Consider the following 22964-nt stretch of genomic DNA (forward strand, 5'->3'; position numbering starts at 1 on the left):
CAAAATCAGTTTAATAGAGTGAGTATAAAGAAAACAAAATTAGCTCCAAAGTTAAGAATAGGAGTAGTTATGTTCCCTTGTTTTTCAAGATTAAATACAGCTTTTAAGTACTGCTCAGGAACAAACTCTATTTCCTGTCGTCTCACTATTAATTAGTCCATGCATTTAAAAGTACATAATTTGCTCTTTTTCTGGAAATGAACACAAAGTCCACTATATGAAAGGTGGTCCCAGCTGTCTCTTCCTGTCCTGTGTTCAGATGCATGCATGGAACCTAGTAAATCCAACTGAGGAACAGATTGGGGTGTGAATCTGTGGACACTATGGTTGTGCAAGAAACTTAAGTGGCTAAATGCAGGGCAGCAGGCAGGGATGCTGCTTTTGGAGGCAGTGGTGTTTTATGCTGCCTTAAAGTTGTTTAACGACAATGCACTCCTGCTGTATCTTAGTGGTAACAACTAAGTGCAGGCATTCTTGCAGGTCATGAGAATAGGTGATAAATAATAGTTCTGTGTTGTAGTGCTTCCGTCTTTGCATGTGAAGCTCATGCCTCTGCACTTGTGGCTAGGTTCATCAATGAATAGAATAATTTATTTTGGAAAGGAACTCTGGAGATCATCTGGTCCAGCTCCCCCTACTCAAAGTAGTTTGAAGTTAAAGCCAGCTCTTTCATCCCTTTATTTTGCATGGTCTTGAATAGCATATAGCCAGGGTGTCTGCTGACAGTACTTGCCTAATGCTTACCAGCAACTGTCAGATCTTCTGTAAATGTAAAACTTAGACTTATCCGGTATAATTCCAGAACATACTCTTAAATTTCAGTAAATCTTGAGCATGCTGAAACCAACTGACTGGTAACTGAATTCCTTGAATAATTTTGAACAACTGACTGAGTTGCTCTGCACTAGCAATGCTGACTGGACACAAGAGTATATGCTATGTTCAAAGACATGTTATTCGTGCTTTTCTTAGAATGCATTTACTCCACTGGACACTGAGCCAACATTGATAAAACTCTATGAAACCATTCTTTACAGTGGCTGTGAGCAACAGGTAGACTTCCCACCTCTGCCTCTCCCAGCTGACAGTTCTCAATTGCTGATGCTAGCCATTTGGTGCTAATGTGGATGGGGCTTAACCATATGGTCTTGCTCTGACTTTCTCTCGCAGTGTTGAAAAATGTCCTGTCTGCACTAGCAGCTAACTGATCTGAACCCATTGTTGACAGCCACCATCATCAACAGGTCATTTTCCCTCTGCGAGTGTGACTTTTCATTATGTATCGTAAATCCAAGTGGAAGTGCGGTTACAATCTCGTGGTTCTTGGACACGGTGAGTTTACATCTACACAGTTGCTTTAAGAGAACAGACTTTTCTACTTGTACCTAAACTACTACTTGAGATGAAAATTTTGAAGAAAAATTTCAGTAACTACTTTTAGAATTCCCTTAAAATAGACCTTTTAGTTATATCTTTTAAGATTTTGGTTGAGATTAGTTGCTAGAAGTACAAGTGTAGAACAATACAAACTATTAGTATTGTCTTGCTGTTACTGTCTGTAACACTATTTGTTCTCTAAACATTGTGTTTTTTTTAAAGTGGAGAGAGAAAGGTTTAAGTTGTTCGTTGGACAGCATCTCTGTACAGCAACCACCAGCAGCTTTTATAAAACTGCAGATGATTATATTAGAGAGCTGCCTCCTAAGCTGTACCAAATTGTACTTTCTCATGCCCTAATGTTGAATTTCTACTGAAGGTTGTTTCTAGAGGCTCTGAGCTGATAAAATATTTATTGCCTGCTGAGAACAATGCCTCCTCCCTCTCATCTCCCTGGCCTGTGCACACACATAGACCCCCTGCTCCCCAGATCTGAGTTATGCAGCCCTGCGCCCTTTTTTGCTCCAGACCTACTGACCAGAGTTTTTCCATGAGCTGATTTTTCTCACTAACTTGAGACAAACAAATTTAATCGCAAGTGTTTTCTAAGAGGTTCAGGGAGCTGTGTCTTATGTTTTGTCATTAGACTGACTATATGCCCTTCTTATGTGGTAGGCTTAAAATTATTGCATTTGTTTCCATAGCTTTGTCTGTGAGTAGATCTGTGGCTTGTTCTTTTTCCTTAGCCCTCTGGTTTGAGGACAACAGCTGCTGCCTCCTCTCGCTGTTGCTTGCACCAAAGTAGTAATGTAGTGTTGTGAGAATATCAACTTTTCCTTGCTTGGACCAGTTTTCATACCAAGTTAATGCTAGCGAAATTGAGAGTACAACCTCAAGTACAATGTGTGTGATTAATAGTGAGAAGACTTTTGGCATATAACTTTGAAAATGTTTACAGTTTTATTTTACATCTCAGGGGATTGGAGCAAATAGGCATGAGATACTAATCATAATAATGTTTTTCATGATCAAAGGTATCAGTACTTCAGTGGGTGCTAAAACTAGTTATGAGCAGTCAGTATTGGTGGTTAACAGCCCAAAACATTTTAAGTATAGAAAATGCCACTTCATTATTTCATGTGAGTTTGCTGACTTGAATTCATGCTGCATGTTTATTTTAGTTTCTGATCAGCTGTGTATTCCACTGTGCCTCTCAATTTTCTATCATGAGTGAATTCTTATTTCAAAATTACTTAACTCTGCCAGTGCGTTTCAAGGTGAAGCTCAACAGATAGTACAGTGTGGTCTGAAGCTGTTAGAGCTTTGTTTTATCAACTCAGGAGTCTCATCTGTTAGGAAGAAGTTCCTATCTAATGAAATGTGGTAGGTCGGACAGGACTTACCAGGTTCAAGTACTTGTGTATAAGCCAAAATACTTGCAACAAACTTAGTAAGAGGGTCATTCCTTAAGAGTTGTGGAACACAGTTGAAGCTAGTGGCTTGAGAAGCTGGAAGGTACCTGGCTTTCGAGTGCTTCTTTTCTTCAGACAAACAGTACACGACTCAAATACTATAACTGACATTAAGCATTGTCTCTGACACTGTAATTATTCTGAAGGTCTGGGGTTTATCCAAAATCAGAGTGGTGAATTAAATTACATGTCCACCCAGATCTGCTCTAGTACAGTCTTGCTTCAGTAGATCGCAATCTTGCTTATGCCTTCAATGCACCTGCATAATTGTGCTCAGGTATCAGGTTTGGTGAGGTGGCCTGGTAAATGAACAAAACCAGAATTTGGACTTCAGTTTCTTTTCCTTGCTAAGTATGCTTTTACTTTTTTTTTCTTTTTTGCACAGTATGCCTAGTCCTGCTGCCCAATACAATTGATCATCTGTTAAACAGATGAGCTACAAACCTCAGCTTTATTTTTGTGAAACATTTTGAAGGCTTAATAATAAAAAGAGAGAGGGAACCTGGTCTGTTGCTACATTGCTGTGCCAGGAAATAATCCTTCCTCCCTGACCAGTTCCTTAGCTGTTCCAGCCATAGTATGATATAGTTATATTTTTTAACAATGGCTTTATTTAGATTATCCTTCTAACTAATGGTTTTGGCACACTTTAAAAAGACACTTAAGGAAGAGGATCTTTTTGCAGTATTACAATGTGGACTAAACTTAGCAGCTGCAAGTATTTTTATTTTTTTATTTAATTTAATTAGAGAGTCTTTATTTGTGTCACAGTAAAAACTATCTTTGGAGCATGTTGAGTTTGCAAGCAGCTATCTGAAAGGCTGAAGTTTTGTCAAAGGATGCAGTCTTCTGTACACTGGAGCTGCTTTAGATTACTCCGTGCATTTCTGGTCGGAAGGAGATTCCATGTTGCTTCCAATTAACAAGAAAGCTTTTCTTAGGATCTTTGATTTCAGTTGGCTGCCACTTCACTGGGAGTTTTGATTGTAATATTTTAATATCCTTTTGTGTTAGGTCTTCTGCTATCTTTGCTTAACTTTTGTATTCTGGACCTTTATTTTTGCAGGTAAAGACAAATCTTGCTGCTTCGGTGTATACAACTATAGTAGTATTGTTTTGGGGTTAGGTAGGCTTCTATATCAAAAGTTAAGGAATAAGCACCATGCTATAACTTCGGGAGAAACACCGATATTTAAATATGTTAATAAAAAAAATTGGTGAGTAACATATGTGGATGTTGGGACAGAAATCACATTGTGATTGTATTAACCTTTTCATTTTGAGTGAGGGCGGGACAGAAGCAGTAAAAAATAGCTCTCTGTCGCAGAACTAGGAATGCACAGTTATTCCCAGAAGTGGTGCTTTGCTTCACAGGTGCTGAGCTCTAACTCACAGTTCTTGTTGGGCAAGTTTCAGGACTGAAGCTTGGTGCCAAAAGTTGTGCTTCTGAATTTTGGCTATGATGTTTGTTTCCTTCTCTTCAGTAATTATAAGAAAAAAATTCTTAGTTCTAATATGAGATAGGTACTATAACTTTGATAGATTTTAAATGTGATGAAAATTATATAGCTGTATATCTAATGTTACTGATACAAGTTCTTTTCCACCGTGTTATTAAACTATACTTTCAAAATAAAAAGCTTAGATCACAGCTTGGTTTTAAAATGAAGACTTTTTTTAGAAGATAGGTGATTTGTATTTGCCTGTTTTTATTGTTGTTTTTTAAAATTTTTATGCAATTAAAATGAAGTGTCTCCCTTCTAACAAGGAAAAAAAAAGCCTCAGTCAGCTTGGAAGTGGTTACCAAAAGAAAAATGCTTCACCTCAGAAACTAGTAAAATTATTGGAGGTGATAAACTCCTCATTATGTTGGTTTGGTAACATTCTATAGTGTTGATAGCATTTTAGGGTTGTTTGGTGCCCCTGACCTCGCATCTTTTTGTCCTAGCAGTCATGTTTACAGACAAGGAATAAGTATTGTAAAAGAGAGGCTAGAGGAGGGCAAGCTTGTGACAGTGCTGAATTTATGTGTAGAGTTCAGAGTTTATTTTGGGGACATGAAATTCACACACTTTCATCAGTGAAATGCTAAAAGTACAGAATGACTTCAGAGTTCTAAAGAGTTTTAAGTACAACAGTGGCTGTGAAGCCAGAGAGTCTTTTCTTTATGTTTAGAGAATGCACATTACTTCTATAGCTGGTGTTGAAGCTGAAGTGAGACTGAGCATGCTTGAGAATTTGTTTTTGAAATTGTAAGTGAAATGTCTGCCACTAAGTTGCATCCAGGCAATACATACTACTAAAGGCAGCAACTTGCCTGTTAGTTGTCTCAGCCGATCAGCCTGACAAACTTGTAGCCTTTGTCCCACTTGCCTGACACTTCATAAACTCTTTCTGGTTGTTCAGTGTCAAATTGGCTATGTTGACTTTGCCATATTGGTAGTTCATTAGTTTATTTAGTATGTCTGTTGTATAGTTAGGTACTTGAATGGGCTTCCTTAAATTTTTTTTTTTTTACTTTGAATTTGCATTGGTCCAGGAGCTTGAATGTGGTCAGACATCTCTGCTGAGTCTGGGTAATAACTTCTTAGCATGCGCTAACTTGGTTGTCTTATGACTGTTCATACCCTCTGCAGCTGTATGGTGGTGTTCTGCTCTGCAAATGGATGACATGAGACATCTGTAAGCAGGAGGGTGACTAATGACAAGCAGCAAATTGAATGTAAGCGGGCCTTCTGCAAACCTTTATGAATGCATGTGAATGAGGCACCACTGTGCTCAGTATGAGCAGCTGTTAGTAATTTGAAGAAATATTCATAAACAATGTCAGTCCTGCGAGGGCTACTCTACCCCTAAAAACTTGCAAAGATTACTTCTGAAGAGCCAGACTTCTTGGAATGAATGAGTCTGCAGTGAATGGCTGACTACAAAAGGGCAAGTGAAACAGTTCCTCCATACTAGATTATTACTAGTAACTTTGCATACCACAGAAACCTTAAGTCCTGTTTTTCTAGTATAGCTGAGGTGCACTGAAGGTACTCAAACAATAGTCCATTGGTAGCCTGTATGGGTATCTGGAGTGCACACTGTGGGTTAAAGTGGAGGCTTCTCTCAGCCTCTTTCTCAAGATTCAGAAAGGAACAAGTCTGTATTATATTAACCAGTCATTTTGGTTAGTAAATAAGTGCATGCTGTAAATCATGTGAAATTGATTTCAAAACTGTGTAAAGTACTACTGTGTTCTGAATTGTCTGGTACTGTTTAAAAATTACTTAGTCACGGTGCTGTCAAAACTGCAGCTTTTTGTGGCTATATGCTTTTTTTGGTATATTTGCCTATTGGTGTTTCCTATTTCCTGAATGGAAGAATTTTTCTTTGAGAGAAAACGAGTAATTCGTTATACAGCTTAAAGCCTGCCTCTCAATGCATACAGGTACAAAGGGCAAAGCCAAGGAATTGCTAGAAGTGAGTTTGCAAGTGTCAAGATACCTTTGCATGTCAGAGAAATGCCTGAAATAGGAAAGAAATGTAGATTTTCGTTCATGCATGTGCTAATTCAAATCTAGCCCAATCTGTAATTGCTCAGCTACACTTGGTTTTGAGGCTTCTTCAGGTAACTTTGAAATATGAGCTGATATTTACAGAGAACCAGTCATAGCCATTTTGCTTGAGAACATTATGTGGAAAATAAGTAAACTTGCATTGGATGATAAATACACTGAGCTTGTGTCCCCAAACCTTAATTTTAGGAATCTTAGCAATTTCTAGGCCAAATCTTGAAGGTTTGTATTCACACTGAATTCTGTTGAGTTTGGTGGATCAAGGAAGAACATAATATTTTTTGTCTTCAGGAGCGCTTTCCTGACTGGTAGAATTACTGAGAATCAAATTGCTGTCTTTCTAATGTAATTTCATTAGGGTTAGTGAAATGACTTAACACCACTGAATGCGCAAGGGCAGTCCATGAAACTACCAGCTGAACATTTTTAATGCTGCCTAGCAATGGGTGCACACTTTGACTATTGCTGGAAAAGTGTTCTGCCACAGTGACTGTCAGTATCCCTGTACTCTACTAATTTAACATTACTTTTGTCTTCATATGCTAGATCTTTGTCTGATTTTTCTTTCCTCATTGACATACTCTGAGAGGACAAAAAGCAATAGAGATTCTGGCGAGCATGGCTAGTTTAAAAAACAAACATGCCACTATCTTGGTACAAAAACACATTTGGTGTTTTTCAAAAATGTATCTTATATAACCCACACACTTGAAAATATTTTTCCATCAGAGTTGTTCTGGTTGTAACTGAGCACTATACTAACTTAAAGTTGCCATATTCAGCTAGATACCTTCTCTTATTTGAAGGTAACATTCTTCTGTATACATAGCAAATTGAAAACTTGAAACTAGTGACACCGTGAAAACTTCCAACTGTAAGTCAGAAGTTAAATATACCAGTTTCCTTGGCTCTTAATTAAAAATGGACCATATGGTCAGACCAAAGTCCCTTGGGTCCCTATAGAGGTAGTACAACTCCATCTCCATGGTTGAGGTACTCTATCCTTGGCTATTTTTGGTGACAATTTATTTGGCAAAATAATGCCAAATGTCATATGAGACAAGACCCAAGAGTACCTATCGGCTCTTTCCTTGTACCTGTAAACAAGGAACTGGATTCGTGTTTCAACCAAGGAGTAAAATTTAGGAATGGCATTGCTAGCACTGAATTCTTACTACTCTTTGGGAATGATCTTCCTGTTGTTAGGTGTTAGTGCCCACATAGAGGTAAAGTGCAACTGCCTGTTTATTTTTATAAGCAGCAAACCTCTTATCCAAATTGGATTAGAAGTGTAGGAAGTAAAGTATTGCTCCTCTCTGGATATGCTAAATCATGCATTGCCCATGGGATTATAAAGGAAAGAAAAAGATATAACGAAATAGCATGGGATTTTTTTCTCTAAGCAGTAACAAACTGGGAACAGGTAGGTGATCTAACATGAGGAGGTGGAGGAGATACTTGAACTTTGTCCTGTTTGAATTGCTGGCTGTAGGAGACAATCAACATGGAAACTTAAGTGTGCAAAAAGTTAGTTTTGTGTTTATGTATAAATACAAGTTGTATTAGCATAAAAGCTGGTTCACTTTACTCATTGAGACAGCTTTTAATGTATCTGGAGATATTTCAATATACCTCTATTAGAAACCTATTGCATATGCAAAGTAATCAATTCTTGTTTTCTTGGGTTGTTGCCTCAAGTAACCTTTGTTCTGTACCTGAGCTTATACAGCACTATTTAAAATATTTGTAGAAAGATATGCTTGAATGTCAGAAATACATGAAACTGAGGTACCAAACCGGCCATTTATGTGTAGGGCTGTAATACTTCTTATCAGGCTTATAAAAACCTGATACTTCGCTTGCAGAGAGTAGGCAGACCTCTGACAGCTATCCAGAGGTATGTAGGTCATATGCTTTTATATGTAAATGCTGGATGTGATGTATTTAGAAAGGGCCAGGTTTTATACCTTATATAAAGACTGTCCAAAGCTTGCAGTTAGGAGGAGGAGGAGTATAGTAAGATGGTATGTTTATTAGGAGTGACTTACAGAATATTCAGGTATGAACTACAGGCTTCGGACATTCACACGGTGAGGTGAGCAGTGTGGAGGTTATCCAGCGCTTTTTTTACTGGAATTGCAGATGAACTCCAGTTAAAATAGTGAGTGTAAAGAGCGTAGTAACTGTGGTGAGGAATTAGGATAAAGCATAGGGATACTCTATTGGATAAATACTCGCTTTTGTGCTTGACGACCTCTCCTAGTGAAAAGGCACTTGCCTTAAGATACTCATTTGTGTGATGTGGGAGTTGAATAGAAACTGTACCAAATAGTTTTTAAACTTTGTCCCTCTTAAGATACTTTTTTCCTAGAATGTGAGTGTGGGGACCCAGCCAGTTACAGCTGAATTTCTATAACTAAATACTTTTTCTGTCCTTTTTTTTGCTAATCAGTGTGAAACGTTTTTCATCACTGAAAGTGACGCAAAGATGTGTTAATACATCTAGCGACTTTCTTAACTTTTTCTGAAGAAGTCCATGTTCAAACGATCTAGCTTTGTGGGAATGAAAACTTTCAGGTAATGCAGGTTCAGCTAGTTCTGTTAGAAGGTACCTTAAAAGTTTTGCAAGCAGGAAAACTACTTCTTGGAAAAGAATTCAAATTGGGCCTTCCTTTATTTAGGGGAAACCATAATACCTGAAGCTCAGTGAATCTGAGTTCTGCTGTTCAAAGAACGCAGAACTACAGATAAAAAGTTCTTCGAGGAAGTGCTTGTGCATAGCCTAGGTTAATTGAACTTGCAGGTATGGTATTTGACTTGCAGAGTTTTCAAGAAATGTTCCTGCAGAACTTAAAAAACCAACCAAACAAAAAAACCCCAACCAAACAAAAAACTTTCACAATAGCTGTTTCCAGGTACCTGGGAAACTCAAGTTTACTGTCTTGGAAAGAAGCCTGGTACAACTACATCTGTGTGTTTCTGACTTAGCAGATGGCTTACATCAGCTTGACCTTTTGGGAAACGAATGTGTTTTCTTCAGAATGATGCTTTACCTATCATCCTTTCAGTCTTGGACTTTTAGGAATCCATCATGTCAGATGCTTCAGGCCATTCTTGAGAAGCCAGGTGAAGGACCATCTTGAGAGCAGCTCCATTCCTGAATGTCTGTCTTGGGCAATGATTGCTGTATGTAGAGTTCTGTACTGTCAGTACTGTACTGCTTATTGGAATGCATTTTTTGTGTGAAGCTAAAGGTATGCTGTGGGTTTCACCCTTTCAAGTGTTTAATCAGTCCAAACAATCTTTGGTGTGGCTACAGCAAGCTCTCTGCAGTAATTTTTGCCAATTGTTTTATTTTAAGCAAATGTTGAATCAAACAGTCATAGGAAGGCTGTGAACAAATACAAAGCTCCAGACTGGCCTGCAAGACTGCTTGTCAGCAGCAGTTCTCTCGCATTTGGTATGCCTTTCCTATTTCCTGAGGGAATGTGTGTCTTGAGAGGCTGTTTCATACTTAAAGCTCCCAGTCTCTTGCAGTAATAGCTCAATATCTGGGAAGCCAACTCCTGCTTTGAGCAGGAAGTTGGACTAAATGACCTCCTGAATTATGCTGTGATTCTGTGAAGTCCCTTAGGAGGAAAGGAGTTGACTCAGACTCTTGGAAGCATAGAAGTACATGAGAGTCAGTAGTCCTGTTCTCCTGTAGGTATTTCTTTATTCCTGCCTGAGGTTCCTTCAGCTTATAGTAAGGTCAACTATGAAATATGTTCTCAGTCCAAGGATCAGAAATCTTGTGTGTGCTTTTTCTTGATGGGGTCTCTCCCCTAGGAAGTTGAAAATCCTGAGTTGGTAGTGCTGAAAGCCATGTGTGTCTACTAAAGCAGAGATCAAACTGAAGACAGAGGGCCAATTGTTTGTTTTCTTCCAGTCTGCAGGATGGGATATGCATTGATGGTAACATGCTGTCCTTGAGTAGAAGAGGAGCTTCCCTGGTGTACCTGAGGAGCAGGCACACAAAGATCTAAGGGTGGAATAGCACTTGTAAGAAATGCTTAATAGGGTTTGTCTGATGGCAAAGTATGACTTGTGTCACGGGAAATGCCTCTGCAGCGTGATGATTTGTTTGCCTTTCTGTAACTAGACTACTGCAGCTTCAGCGACGAATAGCTCCACAGTTGCCTAAGGATCACCATGGTTGTTGGATGACAGACATTTTTGAGTTGGCAAATCCCTTTGAAGGAGAATTTTCTGTGCCTTAAGAATTTAGGATTGTACTTGGGTCTTTTACTCAGCTGTCCTGCAAATCTAATTAGCTTCTGCCCCTTCCAGAAGTGGTCAGTGTGGAAGAGTTCATAAAGTACCATCAACCCTTCGTGTTACAGAAACTTGAGATGCAGAAGTGTTCTTCTCTGAAAGCTGTAGCTATAACAATGGACGTTTGTTTGCTCTGCCCTTACAAGAATTTTCTTCTTGCCAGGAGGCACCACACAGTAAGGCAGGGGATTAGGTCATTTCCTTCCCCCCTCCTCTTCCTGCAGATTATTTGATTAACATTTCTATTGTATACTCTAATTAGCATGTTCTTGGCTTCAGGCTGCTTCCCCCCCATAATCTCCTTAAAGCACTGTAGTATGACTTTATTAACTGTATAACATGGGAACTCCTTGCAGAGATTACATGTGACATAACACAGTGAAAGATAAATGGGGCTGGCAAGTCAGTAATCTTTCCTGCTTTCTTTTTTCCCCTGTGCACCTGGGGTTAGACTTCTGGGAACCTTGTAACAGTGTTAATGCTTTGCAACACATGAAATAATATGTCTTTTTTGGGTATTATTAGCTTTGATCAGAGTTCAGCCACTGACTTTGTGGGAAACAGAGTTAAGGTGGTGTATAGTATATGTTCAGCCTTCAGTATTGAGTGTACAAATACACTTTCCCCTTGGGACCATTACAGATGCTAGTCTTCCACATTTTTGCTCTCTTTTCTCAGTGTTTCCTTCAGTCTCCATTCCTCTGTACCCTGTGTGCAGCAATTTCAAGCACTTATCCTGTGTGGGGCTTTTATTCCACTCCCTGCCTGTTTTGTTAAATAAAATTATCAACAGACATGTTTAAAATGTCTGTTGAAATTTAGCAGCAATATACTGATCAGGTTAACCCTATCTAGGATGAAGAGCTTGCTGTTCAGGCTTCTCGGCTGTCTGCATGCTAGAGACATAGCATTGCCCTTTGCCCGTATCTGCAAGGCTGTCTTTTTAACTGATATAGCTAGAAACGCATTCCTCTTCAAAGCTTGTTTTGAATGTCACGTGAAATCACATAATTATTCCAAACTGTACAGCATCTGCTCATGAGTCAGATAGAAGAACATGACGGTACAGCCCTTTATTTCTTTAATAACTTCAGGGAAAGAACCTCCCCTGCAGTTAAGTATCACTTCATGAAGTTAGCAGTGCTACAGATGTCATTGTTTTAGTCTGGCATGGTCGGCAGCATCTCTGCTCCAGGAAAAATCAGATAGCTTCCCTAGCGACAGCACACTTGAGGCATTTGCTTCCATTCCTCAAGGAATTGCATGGTTCTTGTGTGGTTCTTCTTAACCCCCCCTCTTAATAAAAGTGAGGGACAATGTTGACACAGGAACAGATGAGTAAACACAGTCAGGGAAACAAAGTGGCTAAAACTCTGCAGGGTGAGGTTCAGAAGCAGCTGTGTGGCTAGGGGCAAAATAAACCCTCAAAAAACCTGCTTTAAGATGGTGCACAGTTAGCTATGAAAAGGGCATTATATGGTGTATTTGTTTGATAGCAGAAGACTCTGCTCCAGAATACTGTGGATCACCAATACAAAATCAGGTGGAATGTACAGATAAGGATTGTTATCAGTGGGAGACTGGGCTGGGCGGTAGAAGGCATATCCACCTGCAGTTGGTCATTCTGTAGCTTCTTATGTGGCTGCAGCATGAAGTAATCCACAGGCTTATTAACCTGGACTCTGAACAGTGGCATCTGTAAAACGAAAAGATAAAGGATCTCTAGAAGAAAATCAGTCTTTAAGTTCTGCTTTTCAGAATGAACGCTTTTGAAACAGTGCAACTCAAGTGTTATGGCTTGTGTGAGAAAAGTAATGCAACCTAAAGTGGTCATACCATTGTAACTTATCACTACAGTTGAATACCTGAATACAGAGCACCTTTTGTACTCTTGTTGCCGTATCTGTGTGTTAAGTAATACTAATACAGTCCTGGTGTGGTTTTCTTTAAAAAAAAAAATAAAAATGGGGGGGGAACCCCCACAAAACCAAACCGTTAGCTCTGATTAAAACAGTATTAAAGCTGCCAACCTTGTATATAGGCCAGAACAAAGTATAAAATACTTGAAGGTGATGGGGGAGGTGGGGTTGGTGTGACGCTTCCACCCCCGTAAAAAGTCCCATTTTAAGGTTCTGCAATTTAACCAGAGGAAAAGCTAGGTTCATGTGCCAGTAGCATGAGGCCATTGATTTTGGGCAGGAAAGCGGTCTCAACTGTAATCTCAAGATGAGTCTTTGGCTTTACCGATGAGATTGATTCAGAAGGTCTCTATCCCCTCACTTGCTTTGGTATAGTGGTTTTACAGAATAAACACACAAACAGATAAGCAAAATTATTTGGGTTAAAATAGCTGGGGTTTGTGTGTTGTTTTGGTTTTTCTGTAAGCCCTTTACCAGTTTACTAATCTGATAGTGGTGATAATGACCATACCATCTCAGATCAGTATTCAGTAGCATGGTTTTTCTGGTGGCCAGAAGAAGAGTGGGAACAAGGGGAACACCTGTACATTGATGTTTCTCCAAGTACTTAGTGTTTAGCAGCTGCAGCTCAATCACTTCTATAGAGCAAAGTGATATCTTTGTGCTTAGTAATCTATGACAGGAGAAAAAAAAGTGTCTTTGAGCCTATGTATAGTTTTATTATCCAGAATATTCTGTGGTAAGGTGTTGCCCAGTTGAGTTTTTCAAGTAGGTGACAAGATCCTGTAACAGGACAGCCTTATGGTATTACCTAGGGGAGGGTTGGCTGTGGAGTACAGGTCGAGGAGAGAGAAAACAGGTATGCATTCACCTTGTTCTCAGCAGCAAAGCTGACTTACGTGGACTTGCAACTTATACTGTGTTATGGCATTATGAACAAAAAGCTTGTTCAACAGTGCTTAGCTTTGAGTGCTGAAAAACAACCGAGAAGGTAAACCAACTTTTAAAAATGTGGACAGATCAGGGAAACCAGTCCATAAAGTTGTGCTTGCAAAATTGAGGTGGCAAGCCAAGGAAGGAGCAGCAGAAATGGGAGCGATAGTTGCCTGTCGAACTTGGAGATGTCAAATGTCAGCCTGCATATACATCGCTTGAGCCAGGGTAACCATGTACACCTTCTTGGCCTGCTACAACTGTGATGTAAAATGTGATGTAAAGGTTAAGCTTCTGCATCATATTATGCTTGCAGCAGTCTCAGAGCATTTGCATGATCAAATCTAAGAGGCGGTAACTTGGAAGCTGTGGTAACTTGATCACCATTTTATGGCTCAGACATTTAAATTATCCCACCCACTGGGTTGATGCAGTGATTTAGATGTTAGTGGAGTAAGAAATGAGCTCAGAACCTGGTCTGGCACGTGCAGATTTGCCTTTCCAAATGTGCATTTTACAAGAGTGAGCTGTTACAGTATCATTGACCATGGGAGTCCTGTACACACAGGTGGTGTCTGCAGGCGTGTCCTGTGTCCAATTCTATAGCAGTAGTGAAAATGGGGATAGCAATGCCTGAAGAGTTTCTGCTGGTTTAATTCTCACTGTATTAAGAAATCACTTTTTGTGTGGGAGGTGAGGAAAGCTAGCTGGGCTAATAAATGATGATTAAAAAAAAAAATAAAAGATGGTATAGCATGCCTGGGTACAGTTATGTAAGAGAAGTGGAGAAGGAAATAGATCAGTGTTTCTCTGAGAACCTCATCCACAGAGCTGCTGGAGAACTGGGCTGCAGGATTGTTCTCAACACACCCTCCGCTTCCTTTTTTCCTTTTTGGGGCCAGAGATGGATGAATTTATGGAGCGGCAAGCAGGATGCAGGCTCTGACTCCAGCCAATGGTGCATGGTGCAGTGGTGTTTACCTAGCTTACGCAAGGCAGAGCCAACCCCTCTTTAGTCAGAAGGCGCTACCCACAGCCTAAGTAAAAGCACACAGAGCAGAGGCACTCAGTCTGGCAGTTGCTGGGGTTTTAAAGGAGTTGGTGGATTTTGGCTGGTTTTAAACAAGATCAAAGGGGTAGGTTTTTTCTTCTCTACTGTGTAGAAATACTGAAAGGACAAAAAGATACTGGTAAGTGCTCTGCATGCCATCGCTTTTCCTTTCTAGTGTTGTACAGTTTCAGTCTCTCTTCTAAAAGCTTCCTCAGTTGCAGTGTTTTTCAGTGAGAAGTTGAAAGATAGTTCAGCGATGTAGAAAGGAAATCTGAGAACAGGCAGTGTGTCTGCAGGCTGCCCTTCCACCTAAAATAGGAAGAGACATTCAAAATGCATAGTATGAAAAATGCTTCTCATTCGTAAGAAGTGTCAGTCGCTTCTCGTTTTTAGGGTGCGGAGCAAGATGCTTTGAAACTGTCATCATTACCTAAGAAAATCATACCAAGGGGAATTTCTCATAAAGCTGTTAAATATTTGTGTTGTCTAAACCAAAAAAAGGCTTTAAATGTAACCGTAACTCATTTTTGCAAGATGATGTAGTATGCTATGTGAAAAGGCTTTAGTGTAATACAAACACCTATTTAGCTGACACTTTGGTACATAAACTGCCTCATCAGGAAGTCAGAGGCTCATAAAAAGCAAAACGGTAACATTCAGATCTGTAGAACAAGAAGTCATTGTAGTTTTCTGCAAGCACAGGCTCCTTGGCAGTGTATTCTAGTTCAGGTGCATCAGACAGTAGATCTCCTTGGGCTCAGTTATCAAAGCATAAAAAGCTCCATCTATTTGCGTAATGGCCCTTTTAAAAATAAAATGCCTCTGTTCAGGTATAAACTCTTAATCTGTATATGGAAGTTGTGCTTCTGTCACCAACTTGCAATGAAAGTTGGGACTGCTTATTTTTAAGGTAATACTGTGTAATTTGTCTGAAGGCAGTAAAGAGGATAACTTTCAAGGATCCTGACTGCAAAGTTCTCTGTATCAGAACCATACTTTCACCATATTGTACCAGTATTGTATGAAGTTTTTTGTTTTACTGCTTTTATTTTGCAAGGTACTCCCTGAAGATACAAATAGGTAGTGCTATGGCTAATGAACATCTAATGTTGTTCTGCCAGCATGCCTCCATTATATTGTTTTATGGCTTCATATATTACAGGTTATATAAATAATCTTTATTTGATAATCTGAGTATGAAGTCAAAACTATCCTTTTTTAACAAAACATACTGAGCTTGTAGTAGCAGCCAAAGTGCAACTATAGCCAAAAACTCATGTAGAAAACTAGAAATTAATCTTCTTGAGTAGCTCGTGTGAATGAGTTTCACAAGTAGCTCAGCTGATTGAGCAAGTACAACCTGTAGCTTTGGCCCTTGCGCTGCAGGGGCGGTCAACGGAGGAGCTTTGCCTTGTGCGAGGTTGTGTGCATCGTCACTGGTATATCCGAAAGCTGACGTGGAGAACTTGGGTGTTAAGGGGGTGTAGACTGCATGTAAATGTAGCAGTTTAACTGGTGAAGAACTTTCTCAGCTAATTAGGGTTATAAATAATATTGCAGTGACAGCTTAAAATAGACACCTTGTGCTAAAAGACAAATGTTTTCAGCTTCCCACATGCAGTCTGAATTACATCATTCGTAACCTGTAGGAGGCTATCATGGTTTCCTCAGGGGAGGATCAGCTGTTACTTTTCTTAACCGAAAAAAATGCTGGATGTTTTTTTTTTCCGGGGGAATATTTTCAGAATCGATTTTTTTCAGTCTGTTGGAGTGGATCATTAGGAGTTACATAAATCTTCCGGGCTTAATATGCCCTGCCACATTCTCATCTTATCAACAGCAGTTCAGAATAACAAGACTGAAATTAGCAGAGGTATGATTGAAATCAGGCCCCTGTGCTTAGATGTTTTTTTCCATCTTCTGAACAGGAATGCTATTTTTGACTACTGTCATAAAGTACAGATTTTCACACAGGTGCCTGTAATAGAAGTCTTGTTGTAAAACACTTGCCTTGTTCATTGAGCAAAGATGCTTGTCCTCACAGCGCTGTTTCTGACTTTCATAAAATTGCTGAGAACTGCTCAGATTTGCTTCTGAGGCTGAAACAGAACTTGAAGTAGGACACTGGATGCCAATCTGACTAAAACTGCTGTTTCTTAGACTGGAAAATGTTAGCTGTAACCTTGGTGCAAAGCAGGAGGTTTGCTCTTGTCTATCAAGTTAATGCCCCTTCCAAAGTGTCTACAGGCAACGTGCTTTTTTTGTGTGCTGTGACTCTTGCATGACTTGTTTCCAGGATGACCAGCCTACTACTGGCAGATGTCCATAGTAAAAATATGCTTTCATTCTCTTTGTGAGAATGAAAAACCCCTCTATTGCGATTTTTCAGATGATCTCAAGGCACAGCAGCAGATAGTTGTTTGCATTGTTTTATGCTTGGTATCCTGTGCAGGAGAGACCACTTGCTTATTTCAGAGCTTGGCCTTGTTGTCTTATTTTCAATGCTTTCATATCATAAGATACTCTTGTGTGTATAGTGGATGGCTAAGCTTATTCAGAGGTTATAAAAGAAAAGGCAAACAGTGTAGACTAAGAGAAGAATAAGTCATACAAAAGCAAAAGGCTGGACTGACTTTCCACACTACCAAGGCTTGCTTTTTTTTTCCTTTGTGCTGAAAAACTCCATTTTCTAGAAAGAAGACAATTATCCTTTTTTAGGTGAAGTAGTGCTACTGATCTAAAGTGACAATGCAGTTTGCATACATAACAGCTGCATCACAATACCTTTCCTATGCATCTGTAGTGAAGACAGAATATGGTTAATCTTGAAAGTGGAATATAAAACCTGCTGAACTTAAAGTTTCAGGTATGTGTGTGAAGGAAACATGAGCTTGTTTTTAACTGGAGACTGGGAGAAGTATGAAAACTATGGTTGATAAACATACACTCTTCTGCATGTTCTTTAACCCAGGTGATTGCTTCAGTAAAAACTATTTTAATAAAAGCTTCCAAAAGGATTGCTAGGAAAAACAGTTAAAGGAGAATAACTGTCCAGTGGTGATTTAAGTCATGTAGAAGAAAGTGTTTTCTCAATCTTTGTCTGGGCTTTCAGAAATGTAGTGATGCAAGGGCCTGATTCCTTGTTGCTTGCACCTGTGGAGATCAGCAGTAACATTGTTGATATTGTTTGTGAAATCTGCCAGCCTGGACTTGATGGGGACTTGTAATCAAACAAGAAGTTGGTCTCCTGGGAATTACTTTGTTTTGGGGGTTTTTTTGTTGGGTTTTTTTTTACTTCTCTTGTCACTTACTGCCTCTTCCTTCTTCCGTGCTTGCAAATATCTTCATCTTGATAGACTAGTATTCTGCATGGATCCTTTGTGTCTTACAGTGACTGTAACTTTGATATTCTGGTCCTTTGAATCTGGAAGTCAAGATTTGCCTTTGAAGAGATGAGACGTAACCATAGAAGAGAATATGCAGCACTGAAATACTGTGCATGCGTTCAGAGGAGTCTGATTTCTGATCTTGCAGTCGCAAGATTGCCCAGTGGAAATTGGAGTGCTAAAGAACTTAAATGTGTAAATGGATGTTGGCAAACTTGGGTCGTAACTGCACTATTCAATGTGAATTCTTTGTTTGAAGAGCAGTATGGGATTTTAAATCCAAATAAAGCTATAGACTGTAATGCGTAAATCTTGCAGGGTAGAGTAAGGGTAAATCAGGAGGGTAAGGATAAAATTTTGTTTCATTGGTAATGGAGTTGCTCATAATTTATGTCAAACGGATCAAAAGTGTAGCTAAGGTGCATGTTTCAGTTGCTTGATAAAATTGTGTTGGGCTTCCTAAAATTAATTGCATTCCTAGAATAATTTAGGTTGGGAGGTTGTCTGGTCCAGCCCCCCTGCTCAAAGTGGGACTGGACTGCCTTAGACCAGGTTGTTCAGGGCCACGTGCAGCTGAGGTTTGAGTATCTACAAGATTGGAGATGCCACAACCTCTCTGGATTTTTTTCCCCCAATAGCTAATCAGGATTTTCTGTGTTGCAGCTTGTCTGTTGCTTCTTGTCCTGTCGCTGCATACTTGTCAGAAGGACTGGATTATATTTTGTCCGTGTCCTACCTGATTTAACATGGAATTGCTGAGGGAAGAGCTGGATATGAGAATTGCAAGGATAGTGAATGGCGAGCTACAAATAGCAAATTGTATAAAAATAAAAACATCAGTAGACGAGCTGTCTTATGCTTTATTTCTAAAAGCCAAAAAGAATCCAAACCTTAGAATATGTAGATATAGACTATAAAGATGATGATAATATAAAAATGGGGGGAAAAATCCAATTTTTGCATCTGAATCAGCATTTTTTTTATTTTAATATACTCATTGACAGAGGACTTCTTTTTATACTGTGAAAGTGGGGTTTTTTTATGCAGTATTTTAGAAAAGGGCTAGTCTGGCACTAGCTACAGTTGCTAGCAGTCTATAATGCTGGCTCTGTGTTTAGAAAATCATGGTAATTTATTACAAAGAGACTTTTATTCTAGTATTTTTAGCTCACAGCCGAGTGTTTAATGAATCTCTGCTTGGACTCATTGAATTTATGTTCTCCCCTCCTCCTACCCCATTTTAACCATTAAGATACTGCTATTCTTGCTGCAATTCTAAAAGCTGTACTTGGTCTACTAAATAATGAACTTATTCACAAGGTGCTATGACTTAGTGCAAACAAGATCTGAAGACTTCCTGTAGAAGCCACCAAAAACTAGCTGTGTATGAGTCTCATGATCAGAAAAGGCAGTTGACTGATTGAGGGTCGCTGGTAAGCTAAAGCTGATAGTTCAAAACCAACCAAAATTCCCCACTGAAAATGGCACATTCAGTGAAAGTGGGCAGACTCTTAAACTCTTCATCTACTCTGAAGCATGGTTTGTGAGGTCTTCTGGAGAATAGTCTGCCTCTAGATTCAGACTAGTGTTTGAAAGTGACAGAAAAAAGTATAATGATATGGCTTTTCCTTCTACTTGAATGTAATCAGAAATCTGTGGCTTTCTTTCTGCCATAGCAATCTTTGCCTTTTGTGACTTGAGTGAATATTGAAGAACAAGAAGGCTTGTAAGGAAGTGGATTTCTATTCCTAAAACAAATTTTAGATACTTTTTCAGTTTAGATGTCATCTCTTTCCAATCCCTCAAAACAGTTGCATGTGACAGTATTGTGCAAGTTACCTTCATTGAGCTTTCTCCTGTCTCCAGAGGAACCAGTGTTAAGAATAAAAAGGTATTAATTGTTCATGACTTCTTCCTGTTCCAGTTTCCTACTTTTGAGACTGAAAGATGCTAACTGGTACCCATTGTGGTTTTGTGCTGATTGCAAACAGTTGTGCTCACCTTTTACCCAACCAAGTAATGCCTTTCCAAAATAGTTTTTTCTATGTGCAAGTTGCTTTACTTGGAAAATCTTTTCAATTCTATAATACAGGACTGTGCAGAAGTAGTGTTTTTCAGGCTTTGGTCTCTTCTCTGCAGCAGAAGTAGAGATCTTGACGTGAAAAATTTGCTGCTGCCAGTTCTATGATTTTTGGAAGAATTGGATGGGGTAGGGTCTTGTAATTAACACCTTATTCCTCATCAGTGTTGAGTGTTCTTAGAGGAGTTTAGAAGTCTGTTGTTCAGAGCCTACTCTGATGAAGCCCACTCCACTGGTGTTTGTAAATGCTACTGCAAAAAGCAGCAAAACCCTAACTTGAGCATATTTTGTTCAAGCAGTCAGTTCCTTAGCTGTATACTGGCACTTCGCCCTGAAGTTGTCTTTTTAACATATTTAATTAGCCTTTCTTAACACTTTCAAGAAGTCGTCTGTAGTATTCTAGGAATAGAAACTGGTCAGGTTATACTACAGGAGAAGGCCCATTATATAAATGAGTGCATCCTTCCTCTCAACTCAAGACCATTCCCTCCCTTAAGTGCTTTATCCAGCTTTAAATGATCTGTAAGCCTGCTCTGTTTTAGGAGTGGAGATGTTATCCCATGGCCTATTAGATTGTCTACAGTGGGACAACACTTGAGTTTTATTTGCAGATGTCAGATTTCACTTAGGCTAGTCTTTGGGACCTCATTGGAAGAATATAAATAATCTTTGTTATTTCTGGGAACAAAATGAGTCTTTCTTTTGGGTACAGTGCATCAACAGATCATACTGGGTGAGAAGTAGTGTGTATGTTGCACTGATTTTTTTTTTTGGGGGGGGGGCACTGAATTTTGTATGTGCTTGAGTTGAGGTTAACTGGGTGGTATGAGTAGTTGTGAAAGTGGGTTTGTGCAGCTCATACAGGTTCTGAGATGTATTTAAAAAAATCAAGGTCAAACTTTCAAGCTATGCCTTTGAAAATATACAAGCAAGCTGTATTACTAATGATAGCTCTAGATTTCTAACTCTTGAACCTTCCTTAAGTCAAATAAGAAGTGGGTTTCCACCATATGTACTGGTCCCAAAATAAACTTGACTGTATTTCTTTAAATGTGGAACAAAAAATGTATTAATGGGGAGCTGCGTGTTAGATGTTGGACACTTGTCCTTATACTAAGACTTTCTATTAATTTCTTGCATTGCTGAAGTCTGTCACTTGGAACTGTTGGTCCCTTTTATTGTTTTCTGCTCAGTTATGTCTTAAAAGGAGGTTACTGGCCACCTGTTCAGGTAACTCTAAAAGAGTATCATTTAACTGTTCATGTGTAATTACTTTTGATGAGACTCAGAAGCTGACTCTGTTACTGGGAGATGTATTTTTTTAGCTTTCCATGAAATTGTTTACTTGGGTGAACAGAGAAGTTACATCAAGCCTTTTATTGTACTAATGGCAAAAGTTAAAGTTATTTTTAATGTTTGCTTTCCCACCTTCTCTAATGAATGGATTAGCTTTTTATCAAACACTGTAGCATTGGGTGGATACTATTCAAATCTTTTTCTACCCTGTCATGCTATTTCCTAATGGGCGGCGCTGTAGATTTCATAGCTATATTTCTTCCAAGTTGTTAAATATCAATTCAAAGGACAGCCATTATGTATTCTAGCAAAGAAATGTGAAGCATTGTATGTGAAATGCAGTGGCCAGGATGAAATTAGTTGTATGTACAGAAGACTGAATTGCATGCTGAGGAGATCAATATTCAATTAGAAAATAGGTTAATCATTTGGGGAGGAGATTAAAATATGAGGAGCTGTTTTTAGATGGCACTATATAAGTAACTATAATGCAAGAAGATTTTAAAATAAAGCAAAACAAGAAATGCTGGAGTTGATAGTAAAAATACTTTACAGAAAATGTATTTATATCCTTACTTTTATATACAGATAAATACTTAAGATATATACTCACTTCTTGAGTAGAAATACTTCAGAAAAGAGATGTGGCTAGAGAACCAAGCACTATTAAACACTAAGAGCTAGATAGTTTAGTATTAATGTCAGTAAACCACCCCTGCGGTGTCTTCAAAGGCATGTGGTTTCAGAGAATTGCTGGTGTGGTGCTCCAAGGTGGGGTTGTGATGCCTGGAGGCAAGGAAGACCCCAGATGGCCATAGCAAATATGAAAATTGCGAACACGGTTAATGTTGTGGGGTTCCATTTATCAAATGGGACAATCTCCACATTGATGTGTTATGACTATTGGCATGATAGGAGTTTAAGGTCACCTTTTCATATAAGTTTGCTTTAAATTCTTCAGTTTAGAATTTTAAAGGCAAAACCTGGGGTCCTACCTACAACAGTAAGTACCTTCACTATCCCAGTTAAGTTACTGATACACATGGGTCAGCAATTCAGAAATGCTTTGGAACAAACTGTACTGCTTTGCTCGCTCCTGTGCTGCTGTTGCTATTCCTGTGTGACACATGGGGGCTGTTGAATCAGTATAAGGTACTTTCTGCACCAGCTAAATGATGGATACCCTAAAGCTTGAACCAGGATAGCTGCCTAGTGAAAATACACACTGTTTCCTATGCAACAAAAATGTATTGGTATAACCGTCATGTAGACAGGACACAGATGCTTCACAGTAGTGTTGGGCAGACCAGGTTTATTAACTCACGCATCTAGCAGTGGGTCAGGATACCGTTGTGCTAATGTTACATATGTGCTAGCCACAAAGACAGTCTTCAGTTAACTTCTAATTTCAAGCACTATGAAATCCACAGACTTGAGAGCAAAGGAGAAGAGATTTGGAAAATAATGAGAAATGAAAGGAAAAAGAAGGGTTTCAGTTTAGCCTCCTGGTTGTGTTCTGCAGGCATCACAGCAAAAGTTTGTCAGACAGTAAGATGTCTTTGCATGTATTTGTGTG

The 22964-nt window shown here is 39.1% G+C and overlaps 1 protein-coding gene across 10 annotated transcripts in view; it reads left to right on the forward strand.

The window, feature by feature from the left end:
- The window catches only part of PELI1 (pellino E3 ubiquitin protein ligase 1), a 46813-nt gene that overhangs the window by 12424 nt on the left and 11425 nt on the right, over positions 1–22964 (forward strand). For 4 of the 10 annotated variants that reach the window (XM_049799759.1, XM_049799749.1, XM_049799751.1 and 1 more), the window contains one exon: positions 1171–1332. The exons of 3 other annotated variants lie outside the window; for them this stretch is intronic. In XM_049799759.1, the coding sequence (XP_049655716.1) occupies positions 1278–1332 (55 nt within the window). In that variant the 5' untranslated portion in view covers positions 1171–1277. Of the gene's footprint in view, positions 1–1170; positions 1333–18017; positions 18253–19731; positions 19904–22964 lie in introns of those variants that run through there. 3 more of the 10 variants (XM_049799756.1, XM_049799757.1, XM_049799758.1) reach the window with 3 other exon arrangements.

This window comes from Accipiter gentilis, chromosome 5, assembly GCF_929443795.1.
Source record: "Accipiter gentilis chromosome 5, bAccGen1.1, whole genome shotgun sequence".
Classification (NCBI taxonomy): domain Eukaryota; kingdom Metazoa; phylum Chordata; class Aves; order Accipitriformes; family Accipitridae; genus Astur; species Astur gentilis.